Source organism: Pleurodeles waltl, chromosome 2_2 (assembly GCF_031143425.1).
Source record: "Pleurodeles waltl isolate 20211129_DDA chromosome 2_2, aPleWal1.hap1.20221129, whole genome shotgun sequence".
In the NCBI taxonomy this organism is placed as follows: Eukaryota; Metazoa; Chordata; class Amphibia; order Caudata; family Salamandridae; genus Pleurodeles; species Pleurodeles waltl.
In genome coordinates this window covers 180,464,030-180,486,044 of record NC_090439.1, presented here as the reverse complement: position 1 = coordinate 180,486,044, position 22,015 = coordinate 180,464,030, and the positions used below count along the sequence as shown (strand labels likewise).

The following is a 22,015-nucleotide window of genomic DNA, read 5'->3' as shown; positions in this document are numbered from 1 at the left end:
TGCAAGCTATGCATGCCTGTCTCTGTTGATCAGATGGAAACGTGAATGTGGAGTCAGCCCTGGGATAAGCCCTTGTTAGAGCTCACAGCATTTGACTGTCTGAAGTTAAAAAATAAGTCTTGCCTTCACTTCCTCCCAAAACGAACAGGGAGTTAAACCGGAGGGAAATACTTTAGGCAAAATTCATAGTCTTGTTTGGCTACATTTTCATTTTCAGAAACAGGTACACACAGCCAACATGTCTTTTATTTCGTGAGTTGTGCAAATGCATGGGAGTAAGATGCATGTGGCAAAGGACTTAATGCATCTCAATGTATTTTTCCTGACTTTCAATACGCCCATTGTTTACTTTTGGTGAATGTGCTCCTGTGTTTATATATCTTGGAAATACTTTCTATGAATCTGTTCCAATGTGTAAAACTCAGTATGCAAAACTTTGTACTCTAGTTCCAAAATATAAAATATTTCACACCAGCTCTTAGATGTAAGTGTAGCCTTGGAGAGCAGTTCCATGGGCAGACGGTACACAGCTTCAAAACAATTTGAGGGTGAGGTGTTGGCCATCTCTTAATTGGTGATTGTAGGAAGTGCGAAGTTCATGTTGGCATTGTTGAAGTTTGAAAGATTGTTTCTACCCTTCATTCTAGTGAGACAAGAAATCATTCACTTCAATATCAGGTGCAAATGTTCTTTTCACACAAGGTAAAGGCTTCCAAGAATAAAATAAATAAACAAAAAAATTAACAGTGAAATTGAGATTTATGATAGGGTTGCCATCTCAGTGTAAAGTATAAACAAATTTAATGCAAATGGTGCTGCAAAATTGATTAAGCTTTCTCAGTGTTCAAACTGTAATTGTTGTCCATGACAGATGACTATTTTATTTAAGTGTATTATCTTTTAGGCTGTAATAAACCACAATTTCGATACGCTTGGATCCTTTTGGGGATGTGGTATTTGATTTCTGGTGCTCCCAACAAAATGTGAATCCTCAGATTTGCATTGATTGTTAAATATCTTGTACTTTTTGATAAAATGGATAGGATTCTCTATCCTACTACACTTGAGGGTTCACTTTTCAGGTGCTCCAGCACACAATGTATGAGATCATGATACATTTAACAACTCCTATGTCATCAACCCTCACCCCTGCCTGGAGGCTGTGTGTGGTGATATTCAGAATTAGCCTTCTCCTTCGCACAGTGTATTTAGGATATAATTCACCCACCTCCTTGTGGCAAAGGGAGCAACCTAACTTGTGTGTCAAGCTTGCTATTAAGTGTTAGTGAGAACAATAAGAATAGACTTGATAAAATCCTGCTTGCCATCAGTAAGCTAATGTAATTATCATGTTACCAAGAACTCTACTGTTATTATAGTATGAAAATCAGGACTTGTAAAAAAGCACATTTTTTATTGTTTATTTTAATCAGTAAACCTAAGTATCCATTTTGAATCAAGCACTTTTTGCAACTGCAGTCCACGCAGAGTTCGGATCTTTATAAATGGATTGAAACCTATCTGTCTGATGGCTCACTGTGACCGTATGAAGATCAGTCACAGTTTTTTTAAACTGTGAATGGGAAATAATAGATCTGTGTTTCTCATACATTGTATATAATTCCAAACATATATCAAGAGTCAGCAGTGTCCTGGGGCCTGGTAAAGTGTGGGATTGGTTTTGTGCAAACACAAAATGGGGTTAATAATCCACACTTCACGTGGAATTTACAAATAAGGACACCTACATCATATGCAATCACCATGTCCTCAATGGACACATATGTAAAAGGGAGGTGTGCTACCGTTTTTCAGTCTGGCAATTTTTCCAAAAAGTACAATAAGAGAAAAGTACAAAGAGAGAGAGTGCTTTCTTGGCGTTGCCATTACTTGGATTAGTGTTCCATCAAGGCCAAGGCATTTCATGGATGTTACATAGCCAGTCCGTCTGTGTTCCCATAAGGGCTTGGCAATGGAGTATGAAGTAGTCCTTTTATTAGGCTGCAGATACGATAAGAATTGTAACTGATTTATGTTTTTTTACAGTGCTGTTCACTAGTGGTACTTGTGTGTTCATTTATTTTATTATGCTGTCATCACAGTATGTTGTTGGATTTATGTCATGTTGTCTACAAAGTAAATTCATGTGCAAACAAAGACTTCCTTGAAAGTTAAAAAAAAAATCTAGTCCTTTGTGAAAAATGTTTACTGTGCAATTTCTTTTCTGCATATACATTTACGTCTGTTGCCTACAAGGCAAATTTCATTATTTGAATTATTTTCATAACTCCTATTTAAGTGTACAGCACTAACTCTTATATTGCAGTGTGGTCACTAAAGAGCCCAACTCCCAGCAACCGTATTGCCACTGCCTGTCAAACCGGACCTATTGGCTTGCAGTGCTTAAGTAAACAGGTTGCACGCTAAACAGGCCGTACACAGGCATGAGAAATGCAGGAGCTGTTATATGTGCAGCGGTCATTATGACATGGGCACACAATGGGTACTCCTGCTGTGCTTTCTGCAGCACATATGCCAACTCTCTGAACTTGCACGGTAACATATGTACTATACATAAAGTGGACACGATTGAAGCTCTTTTTTTTATTAAAAACAACATAATCATTAATTACTGTTCCTTTTTGTTATTTTATTCTTTGATTAGTTTTCTCTTTTGAAGAGATGCACACTAAACTTAATAAAGAACAAACCATAAACCAACACGTTTTACAAAATGAACAATATTTCTGTTGCTTTACCTGTGCTACAGGTACAAGCTGTTTTTGAAAACACAGGTGTCCACCTCTGTCTTTCTTCACTGATCATTTGTAGACTTGAACATGATATGGTCCTAGGATGTAAATTACCGAACTGCTTCCTATAACAGTTACCATAGCCTGAACCTAGATTAATCTGACAATTTCAGTTTCAAATCATACATCCACCTTAATTCTTCTAATGATATATTCACATTCAATCTATTAGTGCACCTGAATCTTCAGCCACAGATTGATAAAAGCACTTCCATTCTACCAGTGATACCTTAACCTCCTAGAGATACCTTAACCTCCAGTCTCCTAGTGACACAAGCACATGCATTCTCCCAGTGGTACCTTAACCTCCTAGAGATACCTTAACCTCCTAGAGATACCTTAACCTCCAGTCTCCTAGTGACACAAGCACATGCATTCTCCCAGTGGTACCTTAACCTCCTAGAGACACCTTAACCTCCTAGAGATACCTTAACCTCCTAGAGATACCTTAACCTCCAGTCTCCTAGTGACACAAGCACATGCATTCTCCCAGAGGTACCTTAACCTCCTAGAGATACCTTAACCTCCTAGAGATACCTTAACCTCCAGTCTCCTAGTGACACAAGCACATTAATTCCCCCAGTGATACTTTAACCTTTGGTCTCCTAGTGGTACATAACCTTCATTCTACTAGTGATATTATAATCTTCCGTCTCCTAGGAATTTGTGCACTTAAATTCTATTAGAAAATCTTCAGCCTCCTAGGGATATTAGCACCTTCATTGTATCAATGATACCTTAACCTTCTATCTCTTGGTGATACATACACCTTCGGTTTACTAGAAATACCTTAACCTTCAGCCCCCTGGGGATACATGCACTTGGGTTCCACTAATGTTTTATATCTTAACATTGTGTCTCCTAGTGATACAGTCACCTTGATTCTACTTGTGTTGCATGTATCTTCGTTGTTGCTGGTGTGTGATCCAGTTAGGCTGGCACTGCAGTTCTGGGAACACAGCACATGACGTGGTTCAGAACGTGTTGTTTCACACTAAGTAGAAACACATACCTGATTTATTTAGCTTGATACGAAGTGGTTTTTAACCATGGGGTATTATGACTTGTTTTAAGATGCTGACAGCACTAGAGTTAGTTTATTCTGACGTGAGGTCGCTGATATTCAGGAATTCGAGCTTTGCAAACGTGGGGAAGGAAGGGATAAACTAGAGAGTGTGCATTACGATTCTACAAACTTTGTGTCACGCTAACAACAACAAGAAAAAGAAAAAACAGCAATAGGATTCATGAGGTTGTATAGGTAGAAAGGTAAAGGGGTCAGCATTATGTAGGTACAAGTATTAGTAACAGCACATGAGGAGGAAAGCCTATTAAAAAAAACTTAGGGTTTGAGGGCTACAAATCTGGGATGCATGTTACTGAACCCGAGAAGCTAGGAGACATAGGGACAGATTTACAAGGCCCTCTCGCCACTGGTGCATCACTTTTAGTGACGCTCCGCTGGTGGCATGAACTGCGCCGTATTTACAAGGCGGCATTAAGCCCCTTCACGCGCAGCTCTTTGGGTGGAAGGGACGTGCAATGCACCCATTGTGTTTTGACTCTGCCCCAGATTTACAAGTTTTTGTAAATCTGTGGCAGCTCCAACATTTAACGCCACCCCGGGATGGTGTTGGCATGGGGCAACGAGGAGAAATGTTTTCATTTCTCCTCGTTTTTGTTCTGTCGCCACTGTAGATTATTTTTGTGCAAGAAAGTGTCCCTTCCTGCACAAAAACAATCTCTCTCTCAATGCAGCCATCCTTGCACTATGGCGCAAGGGTGGCTGCATTGCCGCTCAGCAGAAAATTTTGCCCTGGCGCAGGGGAAAACACAGTGGTGTGCCGTATTCTTGTGAATGTGGCTCATCCCTGCATTTTGCAAATGACAGAGATCGGCACTGCCAAATTTGGCACAGCGTTGCGCTCCATCATTTTCTTGTAAATCTGGGCCATAATCTTTTGCTGCACGTGCTAGATAGCAGATAGACTGATAAAGAAATGATGGAAGGTAACCCTACCCACAGAAAATGGGCTCCTGCTTGAACTTACAAAACGTACGGTGCACAGGGCTTGTCGGGAAGGCAGTGTCTTTCTGGCAACACCATAAACAACCTTTTCAACCACTCATGGGAGGCAGAAAAAGCACTTCTGGTTGAGTTATGCTCATAAAGTGCCACTACTCCAAAGCGGAGGCAGGGAGGAAGCTGTTTGCCCAACAAGCATGGAAGATGTATATTGTGAAAGCAAGGCAGAAGCTGGGCACTGACATAGAAGGAGGAAGCAGGGTACTATGAAAGCAGGAAGGACGTGTCTAGTTATTCAAGTCAATGTGAAAGCAATGGTAGGTAAGTGGAATTATCCATAAAGAAACAAATGACAGTTTTTAAGAATTAAGCCCAGCAACCTGCTAACATTCTCATCTATTCATCAGCAAAGCATTTCCACCAGAAATGCTGTGCATAGTTACAAAGTAGTACTTCAGATCACAGGCAGCACATTGTCAAATGTTTCTGATGATGAGTGAAACAATAGAATGAAAGAACATATACACAGACTAACACATGGCTGCCTTGATACTATATAATTACAGTTTCAGGCTTAGGCAGAGAAAATAAGTTGCCTAAAATCACAGAAAGGTTGAATAACATTATCTCTAGGTTTGTAATATCAACAGAAAATAATTTCACAATCGCTGCATCAGTCTAACCACTACATCACTTGATAAATATATATGTACTAATCTTAACTCCTCCTCCAAACGTACCAAAACTTGCCTACAATGTAGTGGCTATGTTAATGTAAATAATGCAATAATATGGTCTTGCGATGTAATTCATGTCATAAATGCCCCTACATACAGTGTTTGGAGATGCGCCAAAGCCAGAATTAGCACTCAGGCTACGTGGCCAAAGATTGGGAGCTTTACCGATGGGCCACATTTCCCCTTTAGTTCATTTGTTATATAAACTATGCGGCCTGTGACAGTGCACTTGTTGAAAGTGAACTGTCCCGCAGTATCTGCTAGTTTTCCTATCTGATGAACTAGGTGGACTGTGGATCACTTCTTATGTAAGTGAATGTTCTCTGCTGCTCAATGAAATCTCGTATAAACTATTTTAAACAAACATATTTCATAATGTGCATTCAGTAATCAGAAGCAGGGGACGCTTTTCTGTCTGAAATGTGTTTCATTGCATGCAGATGGCAATCGTGTACACCCAGGGACAGCTCCTCCATGAGGGCAGAGGAGCGTCGCCCCCCTCCCACATCAGCAGAAAACAGTGTTTGTTATCATTTCCTTGTAAAGGGGCGGGGCCACGAGGTGATGTGCTCTGAGGAGGAGTGCTCAGCACTCCCCCTCAGAGCACATGTGTGTTTGGCCGGCAGTCTCGGGCCGGCTAAACACACATGTGCACAGGGTCTCTCCAGCCCAGCAACACTGTTGCTGGGTTGGAGAGAGCCTGCACAGGCTCCCAGTCTGTCTGGGAGCGCCCTGGCTGGGCGCTCCCACCCAATCCTGACGCTGCTTTGAGCAGAGTCAGGATTGGCCGCAGGGCAGGCTGGGAGCTTGTGCCTGCCTCCAGCCAGCAAAGGAGCAGTGCGGTGCCTGGGAGCCAAGGTAAGTTTATTTATTTAGTATTTTTTAAAAGTTTTGCTATATCCCCCCGTTACCCCCCCTCACCCACGCGTACCACCCTGCCCCGCACCCTGCAACACCCGCGAGCCGTGACTGTGTACACCTGTAAATGTGGAATTGTTGTCATAATATTAGAGAAACCATCTGCTGTATATTGTCCAACTTTAAAGGTATTGAATAACAGTTCCAGTTCTGACACTTTCTTTTCCTTTTCCTGTGTCTTCACTTTGCATTCTTCCTGTGCTGTGGGACCACCAGGTACAGCAACTATGGGAACAGCCCCTTCCCCAAGTCACGATCTTACTCTGGAGTTAGTGGGACTACAGCACCCTCCCCTAGCTATGGAACATCACTGTCGCCACCACAGGAGACGAAACCCGACAGGTCAGTATGGGTTCCATGGCATTATATTTCTTTCACCCCTTAGGCTTAGGTAGATTTTGCTGGCTCCTTCCTGTTTTGAGAAGGGATATTAGTATTTGTTTGGTTGAGATATACTTCATTCATTATGTTACTCTATTTTGCTTTTTGAGTGGAAGGTTGCAAGGCTGATTTTTGGCAAAAAATCAAGAAAATTCCAATGGGACGGGTCATCACAACTCCTGACAACACCTGTGTGCAAAATACTGTGTATTATGTTTTGTCACTGTGCAATGCATTGAGGTTGTAGAGAAACATTAGCTTGATTTAGCTTTAGATAATTGTCTAGTCCTAAACTTGTACTAAATAGATGCATCTGTAGCGCATGAGACATATTTCACCCGGTACATTCATAATGATAAATCTAGTCTGAAGTAAAAAAAAAAAAAGATGTATTGTAGAATACAACTAATTTAGCTTATTTTAAAAACTGGTTTGGGGAGCCTCCAAGCAAGTACTTATCTAAAATGTCCAAGCAAGGAGAAGCCTCTGGACTGAAAGCAACAAGTTCACTCAGTCTATGTACGTGAAAAGATGCAAGTTATTTCCAGTACATTCTAACCATCTTTATTTAATTTAGGTTAATCTATTTAATTCAACTGCTAAGCACAGTAAGAAGGTTTTCAATTAGCGATCAGACATCTATAGCCCAGTGGTGCTCAACCTTGGTTTCGAATGGGTGGATTCTTATCAGATTTTCCGGATAACCACTAATGTAACAGAAACTCCAATGTAGATTAATGTTATGTTTATTTATCTCATACATATGTATCCCATATACATAACTGTTATGAGGCATAGAGCTGGTCCTTATTGCCCCACGTTGCATACTTCTATTACGCAAGTAACACTTTCTGTCAGAAATTACCATCATTACAACATTCATATATACCGTTTTAAAAAGAAATCATCATATCTTGCCTTGGAGATAATTGACCCTCGTTAGAATTGAAAGCTTGTGAATGTGTGTACGAGTGAGTTGCACGTATTAACATTTTTCCTGTTCTGACCATGTTGAAAAAAATCAAGTTGTGGTGAACATCATCTACCATCCATGTTTTTTGTTTAAAAAAAAAGCAACCCATTCAGTTAATTTTCTAATTCTCAGTGTAATTAGTTATCCATTGAACAGAATTGTGAGTAACGAGGTCAGTTAAGTTCACATTATAGGGTACATTATCGTCTACCACTGTGTGAAAGACGAAGTCTCTGTCACAGAATGTTATGCAAGCACTGCACTACCACAATATGCTCATGTCAAAAACTATTTACTGACCACCAAAGCATTGAATTAGATTTCTTAAAGGAAGAGAATATTTATATTTGAAAAAAGTATGCCAGGGAGACGTAATATTGGAAAAACATCTACTGTAGTGCACATTTACCATAGCAATACACCCACATGCCGGCCTGTTTGACACTCTGAATAATCAATAGTTGCAAAAATTTGAAATATCAAGTATACATAACCACAAAACTCGTAGTCTTTTTTTTTTAGCACAACAGGAGCAGTGTTGTTTTGAGTTACAAATAGCATGGAATACTTTGCAGATCGTAGGCATAGTAGTCATATACCTGGATGATCACCCTTTGGAATCTGTCAGTCAGAATGATTATGAGCAATTTTATGAAAGGGAAGGCGGAGTCGGTTAAACTGGGCAGACACGTGCAAGAGTAGTGGAAAGGCAGAACACGTAAATGTGATTTGAAAATTAGGCAACGAGTGCCATATTAGAGCGTCGGAATGAATGTGTCTGTTTTCTCATTTGTTTTCTGCATCTTATTCCTACAATGATCCTTCCCAAGCTATAAGACAAAAGGGCAGGTTTGTGGAAAGTGGTGCAGCACTGAGAGCAGCCCCACTTTCCCTGCGCCCCTTAGCACCCCCCTACTGCACAATATGTGCGCCGTATTTTAAATACGGTGCACCATGGTGCACGGTAGGGGGCAATAGCGTCATTTCTCATAACGCCATTGATGTACTCTGCAGGAGTAGCAGCAAAATATTGATGCTACTCCTGCAGAGAACATAGGGCCCCATTCTAAAGAATGGAAGCCCCATTTTAATGCCTGCTCTTGAGCAGGCGTTAAAAGTGCGTAAAAAATGGCGCAAGGAAATCACATATATTTCCTTATGCCATTTTTCCGACTCGCCTAGCGGGGGAACGCCCCCTTTTCATACATTATGCCTGGCGCAGGCATAATGTAGCGCAAAGGGTTACAGAGTGGGGCAATGCATGCCTTGCGCCACTCTGTAAATACGTTGCATGGATTTCGACCTTGTTGGGTCACATTAACGTAAAAAATAATGACATTAATGTGGTGCAAGGTGGTGTTATGGGCATTATAAATATGCCCCCAAAACTTCTCTTTGAAATTCTAACTCATCATCCATTGTCCTCAAATCAACCTTCGTACAGAAATGTCCTCTGATTTCAGGGAATGCATTCTTTATTTTACACACTTGCCGTGTTGAGGTGTTGTGTCAGTATGTGCAAGACTAATAAACGCGTTAGCCCACAGATCCCGCCATTATGTATACAAAACAGTCACCACTGAGACATACACATCCCGCCATTATGTATATAAAACAGTCATCAATGAGGCATATACAGTTGCTCACTTTAATGCTATTAATCGTAAGATCTTGTATAAAAACTAGTGCAGGAAAACCTTTTCCGATCAGTGTCCAATACAATTTTGAGAGCAGACATTTAATAAATCTCTGAAATATTTGGGTTTAGTGATATTGCTGTATAATGCAAACTCTAACTAAGGGCCTGATGTGGAACTTGGTGGACAGGTTACTCTGTCATAACAGTGACAGGTGTCCTGTCCGCCGAAATCTATATCCTATTGGATATTATCAGATATAGATTTCGGCAGACGGGGCATCCCTCACTGTTGTGATGGAATAACCTCTCCACCAAGTTCTAAATCAGTCCCAAAGCCTCTAGTGCTTCAACGCACATACATTGTGCTATAGACTTTTATACTTTTGTCTAAATCATTTTAGTATAATATATATTAGCATGTTATTCTCTTTTCTGTTAATCTAATATATTTCTTCTTTTCCTTTGTTGTTAAAAACAAAAAGAGCAGTAAAAAAATATAATGCATGTGTAATTTCGCAAATACATAATAATAACAATAATATAGCTAAGTGGGCAATCGCAACCCCTGCTCCCTGGTCAGACAGAGTGAATGTCAGCAAGGGAGTACAAATTCTGACTCCCCGTTTGGGAAAGAAGCTAAATCACAGACATACCATCTGCATTTAATGATAAATCCTCATCGCCATTTCAAGTGCACTCTGCACTTGAGAGTCGAAGAAGGAAATAATGGTTGCTGACATGAAAATCTTCCCTCAAGCTTTTGTGGAGGCATTCCACGTGCACGTATAGGCTACTGCGCAGCAGAGCAGAGATGCATGCCATTATTTTGACCGCTATTATTTCTGTTGGCAGTTACTTTGGTCATAGCCTGTGTTTTGACATTAATTCTAGTTAGTGGCTGCAGCTGTGGCATTGATATTGGAGATACCTAATCATACCTGCACAGTCTTTGACAGAGCAGTTAGGGTGTTGTTTGGAGTGTTGCATTGAGATCTTTCACTGAGCTAACACGGCCCTTGCAGTATTAGTGCATAATGGGTCATTATTTTAATCTCCTTATACATTTTTATATATTATTTACATGTGTGCCGTGTTAGAAGCTACATTTCCCCCAATCAATACTTCTCAGCTCGCTGCTTAAAAAGGATCTAATTTCTTACAGTACTTTACTACCTCAACTAGTCACATATTCCACTGACCAATTGACAGCATTCTTCAATCTTGCCTAGGCTATTTGAAGATTATCCCCACCTTCGTGGTCTTCTAGCACTTATCACTCATTGTGTTGTGTCTGTAGTTACGACTTTATTAATGCTTTAGACCCAGCTGGCTTGTATAACCAGTATACATTATTGGAGAAGAAAGTGGAAATATGCAATGAAGGCAAGTTTTTTTTTAATGAGGTCCATAAGCAGCCACAATGAATTATGGTCCACAGAGGTGCTTACATAAAGAAAGAATGCTGTGGAATATACTTCCTGGAAATTCTACTTGGCAAGAGGAATAGACTACCAGAAATTAACTGACTGTTCAGACTTCAAAATAAATTACCATCCAAAAGAATATCAAGCTGGGCAAAATAAGGTGGCAGAGGAGCTCTTAAATGTGCCTTGTCAGATGTGGGTACCCTTAATCAATTTCCAGCCTGGCCTGATAGGCGTAGATTCACATCTTACCACAATGACATCAAATTATCATTATCTTTCTGCAGCTTTATACCTCCCATAGGCACGATTTACCTCAAACGTCAAATGAAGTTTTGGCTATCAGCCTCTGTCCCATCAGGAAGATTTATTATTTTCTGTAGTAGAATGAAATATTTTTCTTTTTCTCTTCAGATTAAAATGTTTCCGTGTTCAGAACACGTGCCTTCAAGCAGAAAAGAGAATATTAATGGACGAACTTCCACAGCTGCAAAAATAGTCACATTGCTCATATGTGTGTGTTTTGTATTAAGACTACTCTTTCATTGCACCTTTTTAGGCACTATTTTGTTTTGTCATTCCTGCAAATTAAATTTCAATTTTAAAATGGCGTTGGGGTTGGAAGTTCATGTCCAGCATCTGCCCATTAGTTTTAAGTACTCTTCAGAGAATACAGTTCGCGTCACTCTACCAGTTACATGTAGTGGATTTCAGGCTACTGAGTGATAATATAATCCTGTATCATTTTATGTGATCTGCCTTTCCTACATGCTAAATTCAGAATAAACTCTCTCTCCAAGACCCAAAAAACTCAGTGAAAACTGTGCACGTGTTGCATAGTCTAATTTACTGCTGGCTGGGAGGCCCTTCTTCATGCCCAAATTTGTGTCCATGAAAGCCTGCTTGAATTCTTAATTTTAAGTGGTGTAGGGTAAGAAATCTTTTTATTCAACACGCAAAAAAATACAATGATAAAATAGCACATGACATTGCATGATAGGATACTGGCCCTTCAGGATGGGATTATGTGTTTGTATAAATCTATAGAAAACAGCCTGTCCATTCCCATATGTTGTGTTTTATACATACATCCCCAATTTTTTCATCAGTAATTTCATTGCAAACGTTGCAGTTATATTAATGATGTGATAGAAGATGTTATGAGTGATGTAATATGTAGGGTAAGTAGCAGTGCATAGCGAGGGCGTGACTAAAAATTACCTTGGGACACAAGTCACAGTTAGTTGTGATAACTATAACTGGTAAATATATGTGGTTGTTAGTATTTAAAAAGTTATGTTGGTACTGAAAGTTTTACCAAACTATAACATTACTTTAACCTTTGTATTTTAAGTGAATTTCTAAGTTTTTTTTTAACGCTAATTAATAATTTACTGCCATAAGTAAATCCAACCCCAAGGGAAGTTAGCCACAAGACCTAGCCTGCAGCCATGGCCTGTGGCCACCCCCCCCCCCCAAAGACAGCCAACCTCATGCTTCACAAGGTCTTTTGTCATGCGTGGGGGGTGGCCACAGGGATTTACCTGCACCGAAGACCTCCAACAAACTCCAACCCCACACCTTCAGCCATCTGTGGCGAAGTGGGTTGATGTTTTGCCTGGAGGCATAGGATCGGCCTTTGGGCCCCGGGAAGCCCATCTCTCAGGGCCAGATACAATTAAACAGGGGAGGGAGACATACAACCCCCTCCATGACCCTTTGTGGACCCCTCTTCTTTAAAATATATGTAGCCGTGAGGGTTGGTGTCCCCAGGGCCATAATAGGCTCAGGGAGGTGGGTCTTGGGACACCCTTCCCCAAACCTCTTTATGCTCCGGGAACCCCATCTTCCAGGGCAGTTTTTTATTTTGAAGTTGAAGGGGGCCATGTGGTGCCCATATTTGGGCCCTGGGAACCTCATCCCCAAGGGGCTATATATATATATATATATATATAAAAGAGAGGGGTACATGTCCACCTCTCTGAGTCTGTTATAGCCCTGGGGACCCCCTCTCCCAAGGCCATATATATTTTAAAGAGGATGAGGCCATGTGGCCCCCTCCCCGAGCTCATTAGGCCCTCGGGACCCCATTCCTCAGGGCCACTATGGAAAATAAAGGGGAGGGAAGCCGCACAGCCCCCCCAAGCCTTTTCGGGGCACTAGATTTCCATGCCCATTCTGGTACAGGTAGGAAAACTGCTATGTCCTGTGGTTGGGCTCCTTGGGACATAGATAGTGAGCCAGCCTAGAGGATGAGGTCCTTAGGACCATTATTGGGTCAGGGAGGGGGCTGTGCAGCCCCTCTTTATTTTAGGAAGATTATTAAACCTGGGGAATGGGTCCCTGGGGGCAAAATTGGCCTGAGGAGGATGGAGGTCCACGTTCTCCTCCCCTTAAAAATACTGTAGAACCCATGGGATGTTATGCATGTTAGGAAGGGGGGCCGCACATCCCTCACCCCCCAAAAAATAACTGTGCTATACTGCTGGTGTGTGTGCTATAAATATCATACATGCATGGCATACATAAATACACAAATTCATGTATTCAGACACAGATATATAAATGAATGCAAATATTCCCAGGTTTCAGAGGAGTATGAGATACAACACACCTTTTGCAATAGTTAACACACCCTCACCACACAATATTCTCCTACCTAAAATCTATGTGGTGGATGGATAACATAGTGGTGAATCTAATCTTGGAGATTGTTCTAATCCAGAAGAAAAAATGCCATTAATATTATCCTGTTAATAGATGATACGGATACATATAAGGTCCAGAAACAATACTGTTAGACAGACTGAAGTATAATTTTATTTCAGAATTCTTGTGAAGAAACATTTTAGCCTGTGAATGAAGCAAAAACAGTAAGAAAAGAAAGCATTCTCAAAGAACTCATATTGTAACCAAATTGTGAAGCAGCTCATGGTGTGTCAAACAGTGAGAATACCAATGTGTGACCTTTTCATTTTGTTTAAAAGTCCATACTGCCAGAGCAATGTGGTGTAATTTTGTTTGACACTTCTTTGAAATGTGTATTACCTTCCCAGACAGGAATCTGCAGATCAGGATATAGCCATGTGCACTTTGAAAACATATTAAAATTTCAGAAACAGCAAGGATGCGGCTGTAATGTGGAAAATAATACACTACATCTCGATGACAGCAGGGTTCTTTTTTTCTTAAAGAAATTTAAAAGTCGGCTTATGTTTTTTTAATCATCATTGTAATGATGAAATTTAGCACCAGATTTCCATCCTCGAGTACTTTGAACTTTTCTTGGAAATGCTGTTCTATCTTCAACTTTACCAATGTCTGAAATACTTGACTTTTTTAATTCCTTTGACATAGGCTAAGTGCCAGGGACTACTATGACAATGTGTGCAGATCGATCTATCTGTGTATATATATATATATATATCCAACACGTAAATAGACGTGGCACTCCTGGGGTCTGTAGAATAAAATGTCATTTATTTATTTCTTATATCTCAGATATCACAACGCGTTTTGACATTACGTTTTTTTCAAGTGATTTCATCTGTCCCACAAATGTACTCCCCTTGTCAGATTTTATAGGCCGCATTCTCAGATAGTTAATTTAAAGTCAATTCAGCTGATGAGGGAAACTTCCCTTTTAACTTAAGCATGTGATTAAGATTTATGAAATCACTTGAAAAAGACGTAATGTCGAAACGAGTTGTGATATCTGCGATATTTGATGCTTTCTTAAGAGAGAAATAAATGACATTTTATTCTACCGACCCCAGGAGTTCCACCTCTATTTACGTGTTGGATATATGAGGGTTGCTGGTCTTTGCTCTAACGTGTGCACCGGCAGAAAGGCGTGTTGCTTTCAGACCAGATTTCGAGGATCTAATATATATATATATATATGTTCGATGGCATGTGTAGCTGCAGATTCACATGCTGTGCACATCCTGCCATCTAGTGTTGGGCTCAGAGTGTTACAAGTTGTTTTTCTTCAAAGAAGTCTTTTCGAGTCACAAGATCGAGGGACTCCTCCCCTTTCGGCTCCATTGCGCATGGGCGTCGACTCCATCTTAGATTGTTTTCTTTCCGCCATCGGGTTCGGACGTGTTCCTCTTTGCTCCGGGTTTCAATTCGGAAAGTTAGTTAAATCTCGGAAAATTCCCGGTATTGTTTGCGTTCGGTATCGGGTTAGTTAACGCAGATTGACACCGAATTTGGAAGAGCTCCGGTGGCCCTTCGGGGTTTCGATTCCCCGGCGGGGCCTGGTCGGCCCGACCACGTGCGTCTTCAAGCCTAATGGAACGGACCCCATTCCGCTTCTGCCCCGAATGCCACAACAAGTATCCTTACACAGATCAGCATCTGGTCTGTAATTTGTGTTTGTCTCCGGAATACAAAGAGGATACCTGCGAGGCCTGTCGAGCGTTTCAGTCGAGGAAAATGCTAAGAGACCGGAGAGCAAGAAGACTTCAAATGGCATCGGCGCCGACAGGACACCAACACTTGGAGGAAGAAGAAACCTTCTCCATCGCGGATTCGGACTCGGACGAGGCCGAAACCGAAAAGACGCCGAAAACCGTGAGTAAAACACCCCTGGCCAAAACTCACGGAAAATACATAAAAGCCCAGGGGACGCCACCGCCTGCAGGCCATGGCTTAACCCAAAAATTAGGTGACGACCATCTGCACCGAAAAAGGGCGCGCACGTGTCGAAGTCATCCGACTCCGGTCGAGATACCGGCACAGAACAGGCTCGACACCGAGACACCGGGTCAGAGCAATCTCGACATCGAAAAACCGGCACCGAAAAAGATCGGCACTGAGATATCGGAACACCGAAAGCCAAAAAAGTGTCTTCGGAGCCGAAAAAGACGGTTGAAAAAGTTTTGATACCGAAACATCCGGCTTCGGAGCCGAAACCAAGTTCCTACACTGAGGAGCAGGGACTGTCCTCACAATTGCAAGGACACAAATTTGGGCAGGAGCTAGAAGCTGGGGAGCCAGATTACACGCAAAGAAGGCTCCACATTCAAAAAGAGACAGGGAGAATAAGAACTCTCCCTCCAATCCGAATGAAAAGAAAACTTGCTTTCCAAGAGAAAGACAAACAGCCACAGGCAAAGGTGGCAAGACAAGTAACTCTGCCACCATCACCACATCGCTCACCACAACCATCACCAATGGCCACTCAACCAATGATGCAGTCCCCAACGCATACAGGGATGAGCCAAGATGACCTTGACGCATGGGATCTTTATGATGCGCCTGTATCAGATAACACTCCCAACTGCTACCCAGCAAGGCCATCACCACCTGAGGACAGTACTGCTTACACACAGGTGGTGTCCAGAGCAGCCGCATTTCACAATGTCACCCTGCACGCAGAACCAATTGAAGATGACTTTTTGTTTAATACTCTGTCGTCCGCACATAGTCAGTACCAGAGTCTCCCTATGTTACCGGGAATGTTGAAACACTCCAAACAAGTATTTCAAGAGCCTGTGAAAGGCAGGGCCATCACTCCAAGGGTGGAAAAAATGTATAAACCACCACCAACAGACCCTGTGTACATCACGCAGCAATTAACACCGGACTCAGTGGTAGTAGGTGCAGCTCGCAAAAGGGCGAACTCACGCACATCGGGAGATGCACCACCACCCGACAAGGAAAGTAGCAAGTTTGACGCAGCGGGGAAAAGGGTTGCGGCACAAGCAGCCAACCAATGGCGCATTGCCAACTCACAGGCCTTGCTATCAAGATATGATAGGGCTCATTGGGACGAAATGCAACACTTCATCGAGCATTTACCCAGAGAGTTCCAAAAGCGTGCGCAACAAGTGGTGGAAGAAGGCCAGAGTATCTCTAATAACCTGATACGGTCGGCAATGGATGCAGCAGACACAGCTGCAAGGACTGTAAATACAGCGGTCACCATACGGAGACACGCATGGCTACGCACCTCAGGATTCAAGCCAGAAATTCAACAGGCGGTGCTAAATATGCCTTTTAATGGACAGCAGTTGTTTGGGCTGGAAATGGACACTGCTATCGAGAAACTTAAAAAGGACACAGATACGGCCAAAGCAATGGGCGCACTCTACTCCCCACAGAGCAGAGGCACATTTCGTAAAACACAATTTAGAGGGGGGTTTCGAGGACAGAGCACAGAACCCTCAACCTCACAAACAAGGCCCACATACCAGAGCCAGTATCAGAGGGGAATTTTTCGGGGACAATACAGAGGGGGACAGTTCCCTAAAACTAGAGGGAAGTTCCAAAGTCCCAAGACACCGCAAAATAAACAGTGACTTCAGTGTCACAAATCCCCAACACGTAACACCAGTGGGGGGGAGACTAACAAATTTTTACCAAAACTGGGAGGAAATAACAACAGACATGTGGGTCCTAGCCATTATCCAACATGGTTATTGCATAGAATTCCTACAATTCCCTCCAAATGTCCCACCGAAACCACACAACATGTCCAAACAACACATGGATCTATTACAACTGGAGGTCCAAGCGTTGTTGCAAAAAGATGCAATAGAACTAGTACCAATTCATCAGAAAGGAACGGGTGTTTACTCCCTGTACTTTCTCATACCCAAAAAAGACAAAACTCTGAGACCCATCTTAGATCTCAGAACCTTAAACATTTACATCAAATCAGATCACTTTCACATGGTGACACTGCAAGACGTAATCCCCTTGCTCAAACAACAAGACTACATGACAACATTAGACCTCAAGGATGCATATTTCCATATACCCATACATCCTTCCCACAGAAAATACTTAAGGTTTGTAATCCAAGGGGTTCATTACCAGTTCAAAGTGTTGCCAATCGGGATAACAACAGCGCCAAGAGTCTTTACAAAATGCCTTGCCGTAGTGGCAGCCCATATCAGAAGACAGCAAATACATGTGTTCCCGTATCTGGACGATTGGTTAATCAAAACCAATACGCAAGAACGGTGTTCTCCACACACAAAATACATTATAGAAACCCTTCACAAGCTAGGGTTCTCACTCAACTACCAAAAATCACACCTACAGCCGTGTCAAATACAACAGTACTTAGGAGCAACAATCAACACAAAAAAAAGGGATTGCCACTCCAAGTCCACAAAGGGTAAAGGCATTCCAAAACGTAATACAGGCCATGCACCCAAACCAAAGGTTCCAGATAAAATTAGTGATGATACTACTAGGCATGATGTCCTCATGCATAGCCATTGTCCCAAACGCAAGATTACACATGCGGCCCTTACAACAGTGCCTAGCATCACAATGGTCACAAGCACAGGGTCAACTTCAAGATCTAGTGTTGAGAGACCGCCAAACATACACCTCGCTTCAATGGTGGAATACTATAAATTTAAACCAAGGGCGACCTTTCCAAGACCCAGTGCCTCAATATGTGATCACAACAGATGCTTCCATGGTAGGGTGGGGAGCACACCTCAACCAACACAGCATTCAGAGACAATGGGACACTCAACAGAAACAACTTCATATAAATCACTTAGTACTACTAGCAGTATTTCTAGCATTGAAAGCATTTCAACCACTAATAACCCACAAACACATTCTTGTCAAAACAGACAACATGACAACGATGTATTATCTGAACAAACAGGGAGGGACACACTCGACACAATTGTGTCTCTTAGCTCAAAAGATATGGCATTGGGCTATTCACAACCACATTCGCCTAATAGCGCAATTCATACCAGGAATTCAAAACCAGTTAGCCGACAATCTCTCTCGGGATCACCAACAGATCCACGAATGGGAAATTCATCCCCAGATACTACAAACTTACTTCTAAAGATGGGGAACACCGCAAATAGACCTATTCGCAACAAAAGAAAATGCAAAATGCCGAAACTTTGCATCCAGGTACCCACAGCCTCACTCTCAAGGCAATACGTTATGGATGAGTTGGTCAGGGATATTTGCATACGCTTTTCCCCCTCTCCCACTCCTTCCGTATCTAGTAAACAAATTGAGTCAAAACAAACTCAAACTAATACTGAAAGCACCAACTTGGGCACGACAACCTTGGTACACAACACTACTAGACCTGTCAGTAGTGCCTCATATCAAACTGCCAAACAGACCAGATCTGTTAACTCAACACAAACAACAGATCAGACACCCGAATCCAGCATCGCTCAATCTAGCAATTTGGCTCCTGAGATCTTAGAATTCGGACACCTAGACCTTACACAAGAATGCATGGAGGTCATAAAACAGGCTAGGAAACCAACCACAAGACATTGCTACGCAAATAAGTGGAAAAGGTTTGTTTATTACTGCCATAATAATCAAATCCAACCATTACACGCATCTGCAAAAAACATCGTAAGCTACCTACTACACTTACAAAAGTCCAAGTTATCTTTTTCATCCATTAAAATACATCTCACAGCAATTTCGGCTTATCTGCAAATTACGCATTCAACTTCATTATTCAGAATCCCAGTCATAAAAGCATTTATGGAGGGTCTGAAAAGGGTTATCCCACCAAGAACACCACCAGTTCCTTCGTGGAACCTCAACATCGTATTAACACGACTCATGGGTCCACCATTTGAACCCATGCACTCATGTGAGATACAGTACTTAACATGGAAAGTAGCCTTTCTAATAGCTATCACATCTCTCAGAAGAGTAAGTGAAATACAAGCCTTTACCATACAAGAACCCTTTATACAGATACACAAACATAAAGTAGTTCTACGCACAAATCCTAAATTCTTACCTAAAGTCATATCACCGTTCCACTTAAATCAAACAGTGGAACTCCCAGTGTTCTTCCCAGAACCAGATTCTGTAGCTGAGAGAGCATTACATACGTTAGACATCAAAAGGGCACTAATATACTACATTGATAGAACCAAACAAATTTGCAAAACAAAACAATTGTTTGTTGCTTTCCAAAAACCTCATACAGGGAATCTAATATCCAAACAAGGCATTGCCAGATGGATAGTTAAATGTATTCAAACCTGTTATATAAAAGCAAAAAGAGAACTGCCTATTACACCAAAGGCACACTCCACTAGAAAGAAGGGTGCCACCATGGCCTTTCTAGGAAACATACCAATGACTGAAATCTGTAAGGCAGCCACATGGTCTACGCCTCATACATTTACCAAGCATTACTGCGTGGATGTATTAACAACACAGCAAGCCACAGTAGGACAAGCAGTATTAAGGACATTATTTCAAACAACTTCAACTCCTACAGGCTAAACCCCCGCTTTTGGGGAGATAATTGCTTACTAGTCTATGCACAGCATGTGTATCTGCAGCTACACATGCCATCGAACGGAAAATGTCACTTACCCAGTGTACATCTGTTTGTGGCATGAGACGCTGCAGATTCACATGCGCCCTCCCACCTCCCCGGGAGCCTGTAGCCGTTTTAAGTTGACAAAAAATGTAACTTGGACATTTGTAAATTTGGAAATATATCACTTTTAGTCACATTATGTACATACATACTTACTCCATTGCATGGGCACTATTACTATATACACAACTCCTACCTCACCCTCTGCTGGGAAAACAATCTAAGATGGAGTCCACGCCCATGCGCAATGGAGCCGAAAGGGGAGGAGTCCCTCGATCTTGTGACTCGAAAAGACTTCTTCGAAGAAAAACAACTTGCAACACTCCGAGCCCAACACTAGATGGCGGGATGTGCACAGCATGTGAATCTGCAGCGTCTCATGCCACGAACAGATGTACACTGGGTAAGTGACATTTTCCATATATTATATATATATATATAACCTACTGGCGGTCACAGTAGGTAGTTATAGCGATGACTTAGTTTCCATAGACAAAGCATTTTTTTGTTTTTCTAATTACTTTAGCATCATTTGGCAACTGCTGTCTTGAAGGTTTCGGGGTGATTCGTCAAGAGTGGGGCTGAGAAAAAAAGGAGGTCCCAAAATGCATTTTCCCCTAGCAATTACGCATAGGTATTTTAGACAAGACTACAGCCCGAGCCACTGAACAAAATTATACCAAATTTGGCAGAAAGCTAGCTCTTGGTCTAGAACAAGCCCCTTTTCCTATTTAGTGTAAAACTGTTCAGTAGTTTTGGAGTTATTAAAGAAAAAGAAAAAAGAAATAAAGATATCTGGGCAGAGCCTCCACACAGATCTCATGGTGAGATCTGATTGGCTGCTAACCCTTCAACCTGGAAGTGTTGGCAATCATCCTGGGTCCCATGAAAAAGTTTTTTAAAAAAATGAAAACAGAGGGGGGTAGGATAGGAATACCTTGACCCCTTAGGCATGGTAGTGGACCCCTCCGCGGCTCAAAAAACTTAAATAAAAAAATAATAATCAGCAGAACAGTGGGGAAATTAAAGCCAAAAAATCAGCACAGTTTCAGCTCATTATGCTGTCATGAGATTGGAGCACCTTTATAATTCAATTAAGAAGGGCTGGCTTTGCTTTTTGTGATTTTCTGTTGTGGTCACAAAGCTTTCGAAAAGGGTCGTTGCGGAGTTTTTGTACCTTGCCCTCAAATCCGGACTCCTGGCTCGAGATCTTGGGGCTAGGCTGCCTCTTGCTCCACGAGGCTGCTGGTAAGCGGGCACATCACGCTCTTAGTCACACCATCACACTCTGACTCATTACATAAAGTTCCAACCACCCTCATTCTGTCGCAAACCACTAGTGTCATTTGCACGCAATCCAAATACGTTGCGTTTGTTGTGTTTGTTATTTTTTTGCCTGGAGTGTTCTTTTCATTCACAGGCTTGGTGAAGCAGGCAAACAGGATATAAACCAGGGAAGCGCCCGGCCTGTGATGGAGGAGTGAGTGTGCCTTATTGCATGGACACCTGTCAGCCCAAAACGCGCCAGAGATACTTGGATTCTTACCCCTGTCAATGAAGATGGTATTTATTGCTGTCACACGCGACCGAGCTGCGACTGCCAGCTCTTCGGTTCAGTTTGTAGCCTCTCGGTGATTTCTGACTTCCGGCCAGACTAAAATTAATTTAATCGTGCGTTATTATTCCCTGTTTGTTGCCGAGCAGTATATTTATTTAGAAGTGTTCACATGTCGATCTCCGTAG

The 22,015-nt window shown here is 41.9% G+C and overlaps 1 protein-coding gene across 8 annotated transcripts in view; it reads left to right on the top strand.

Moving 5' to 3' along the window:
• FHOD3 (formin homology 2 domain containing 3) overlaps nucleotides 1-22,015 on the top strand; it is a 1,176,281-nt gene that overhangs the window by 869,877 nt on the left and 284,389 nt on the right. For all 8 annotated transcript variants that reach the window (XM_069219602.1, XM_069219604.1, XM_069219603.1 and 5 more), the window contains one exon: nucleotides 6,711-6,836. In XM_069219602.1, coding sequence (XP_069075703.1) covers nucleotides 6,711-6,836 — 126 coding nt within the window. The remainder of the gene's footprint in view (nucleotides 1-6,710; nucleotides 6,837-22,015) is intronic.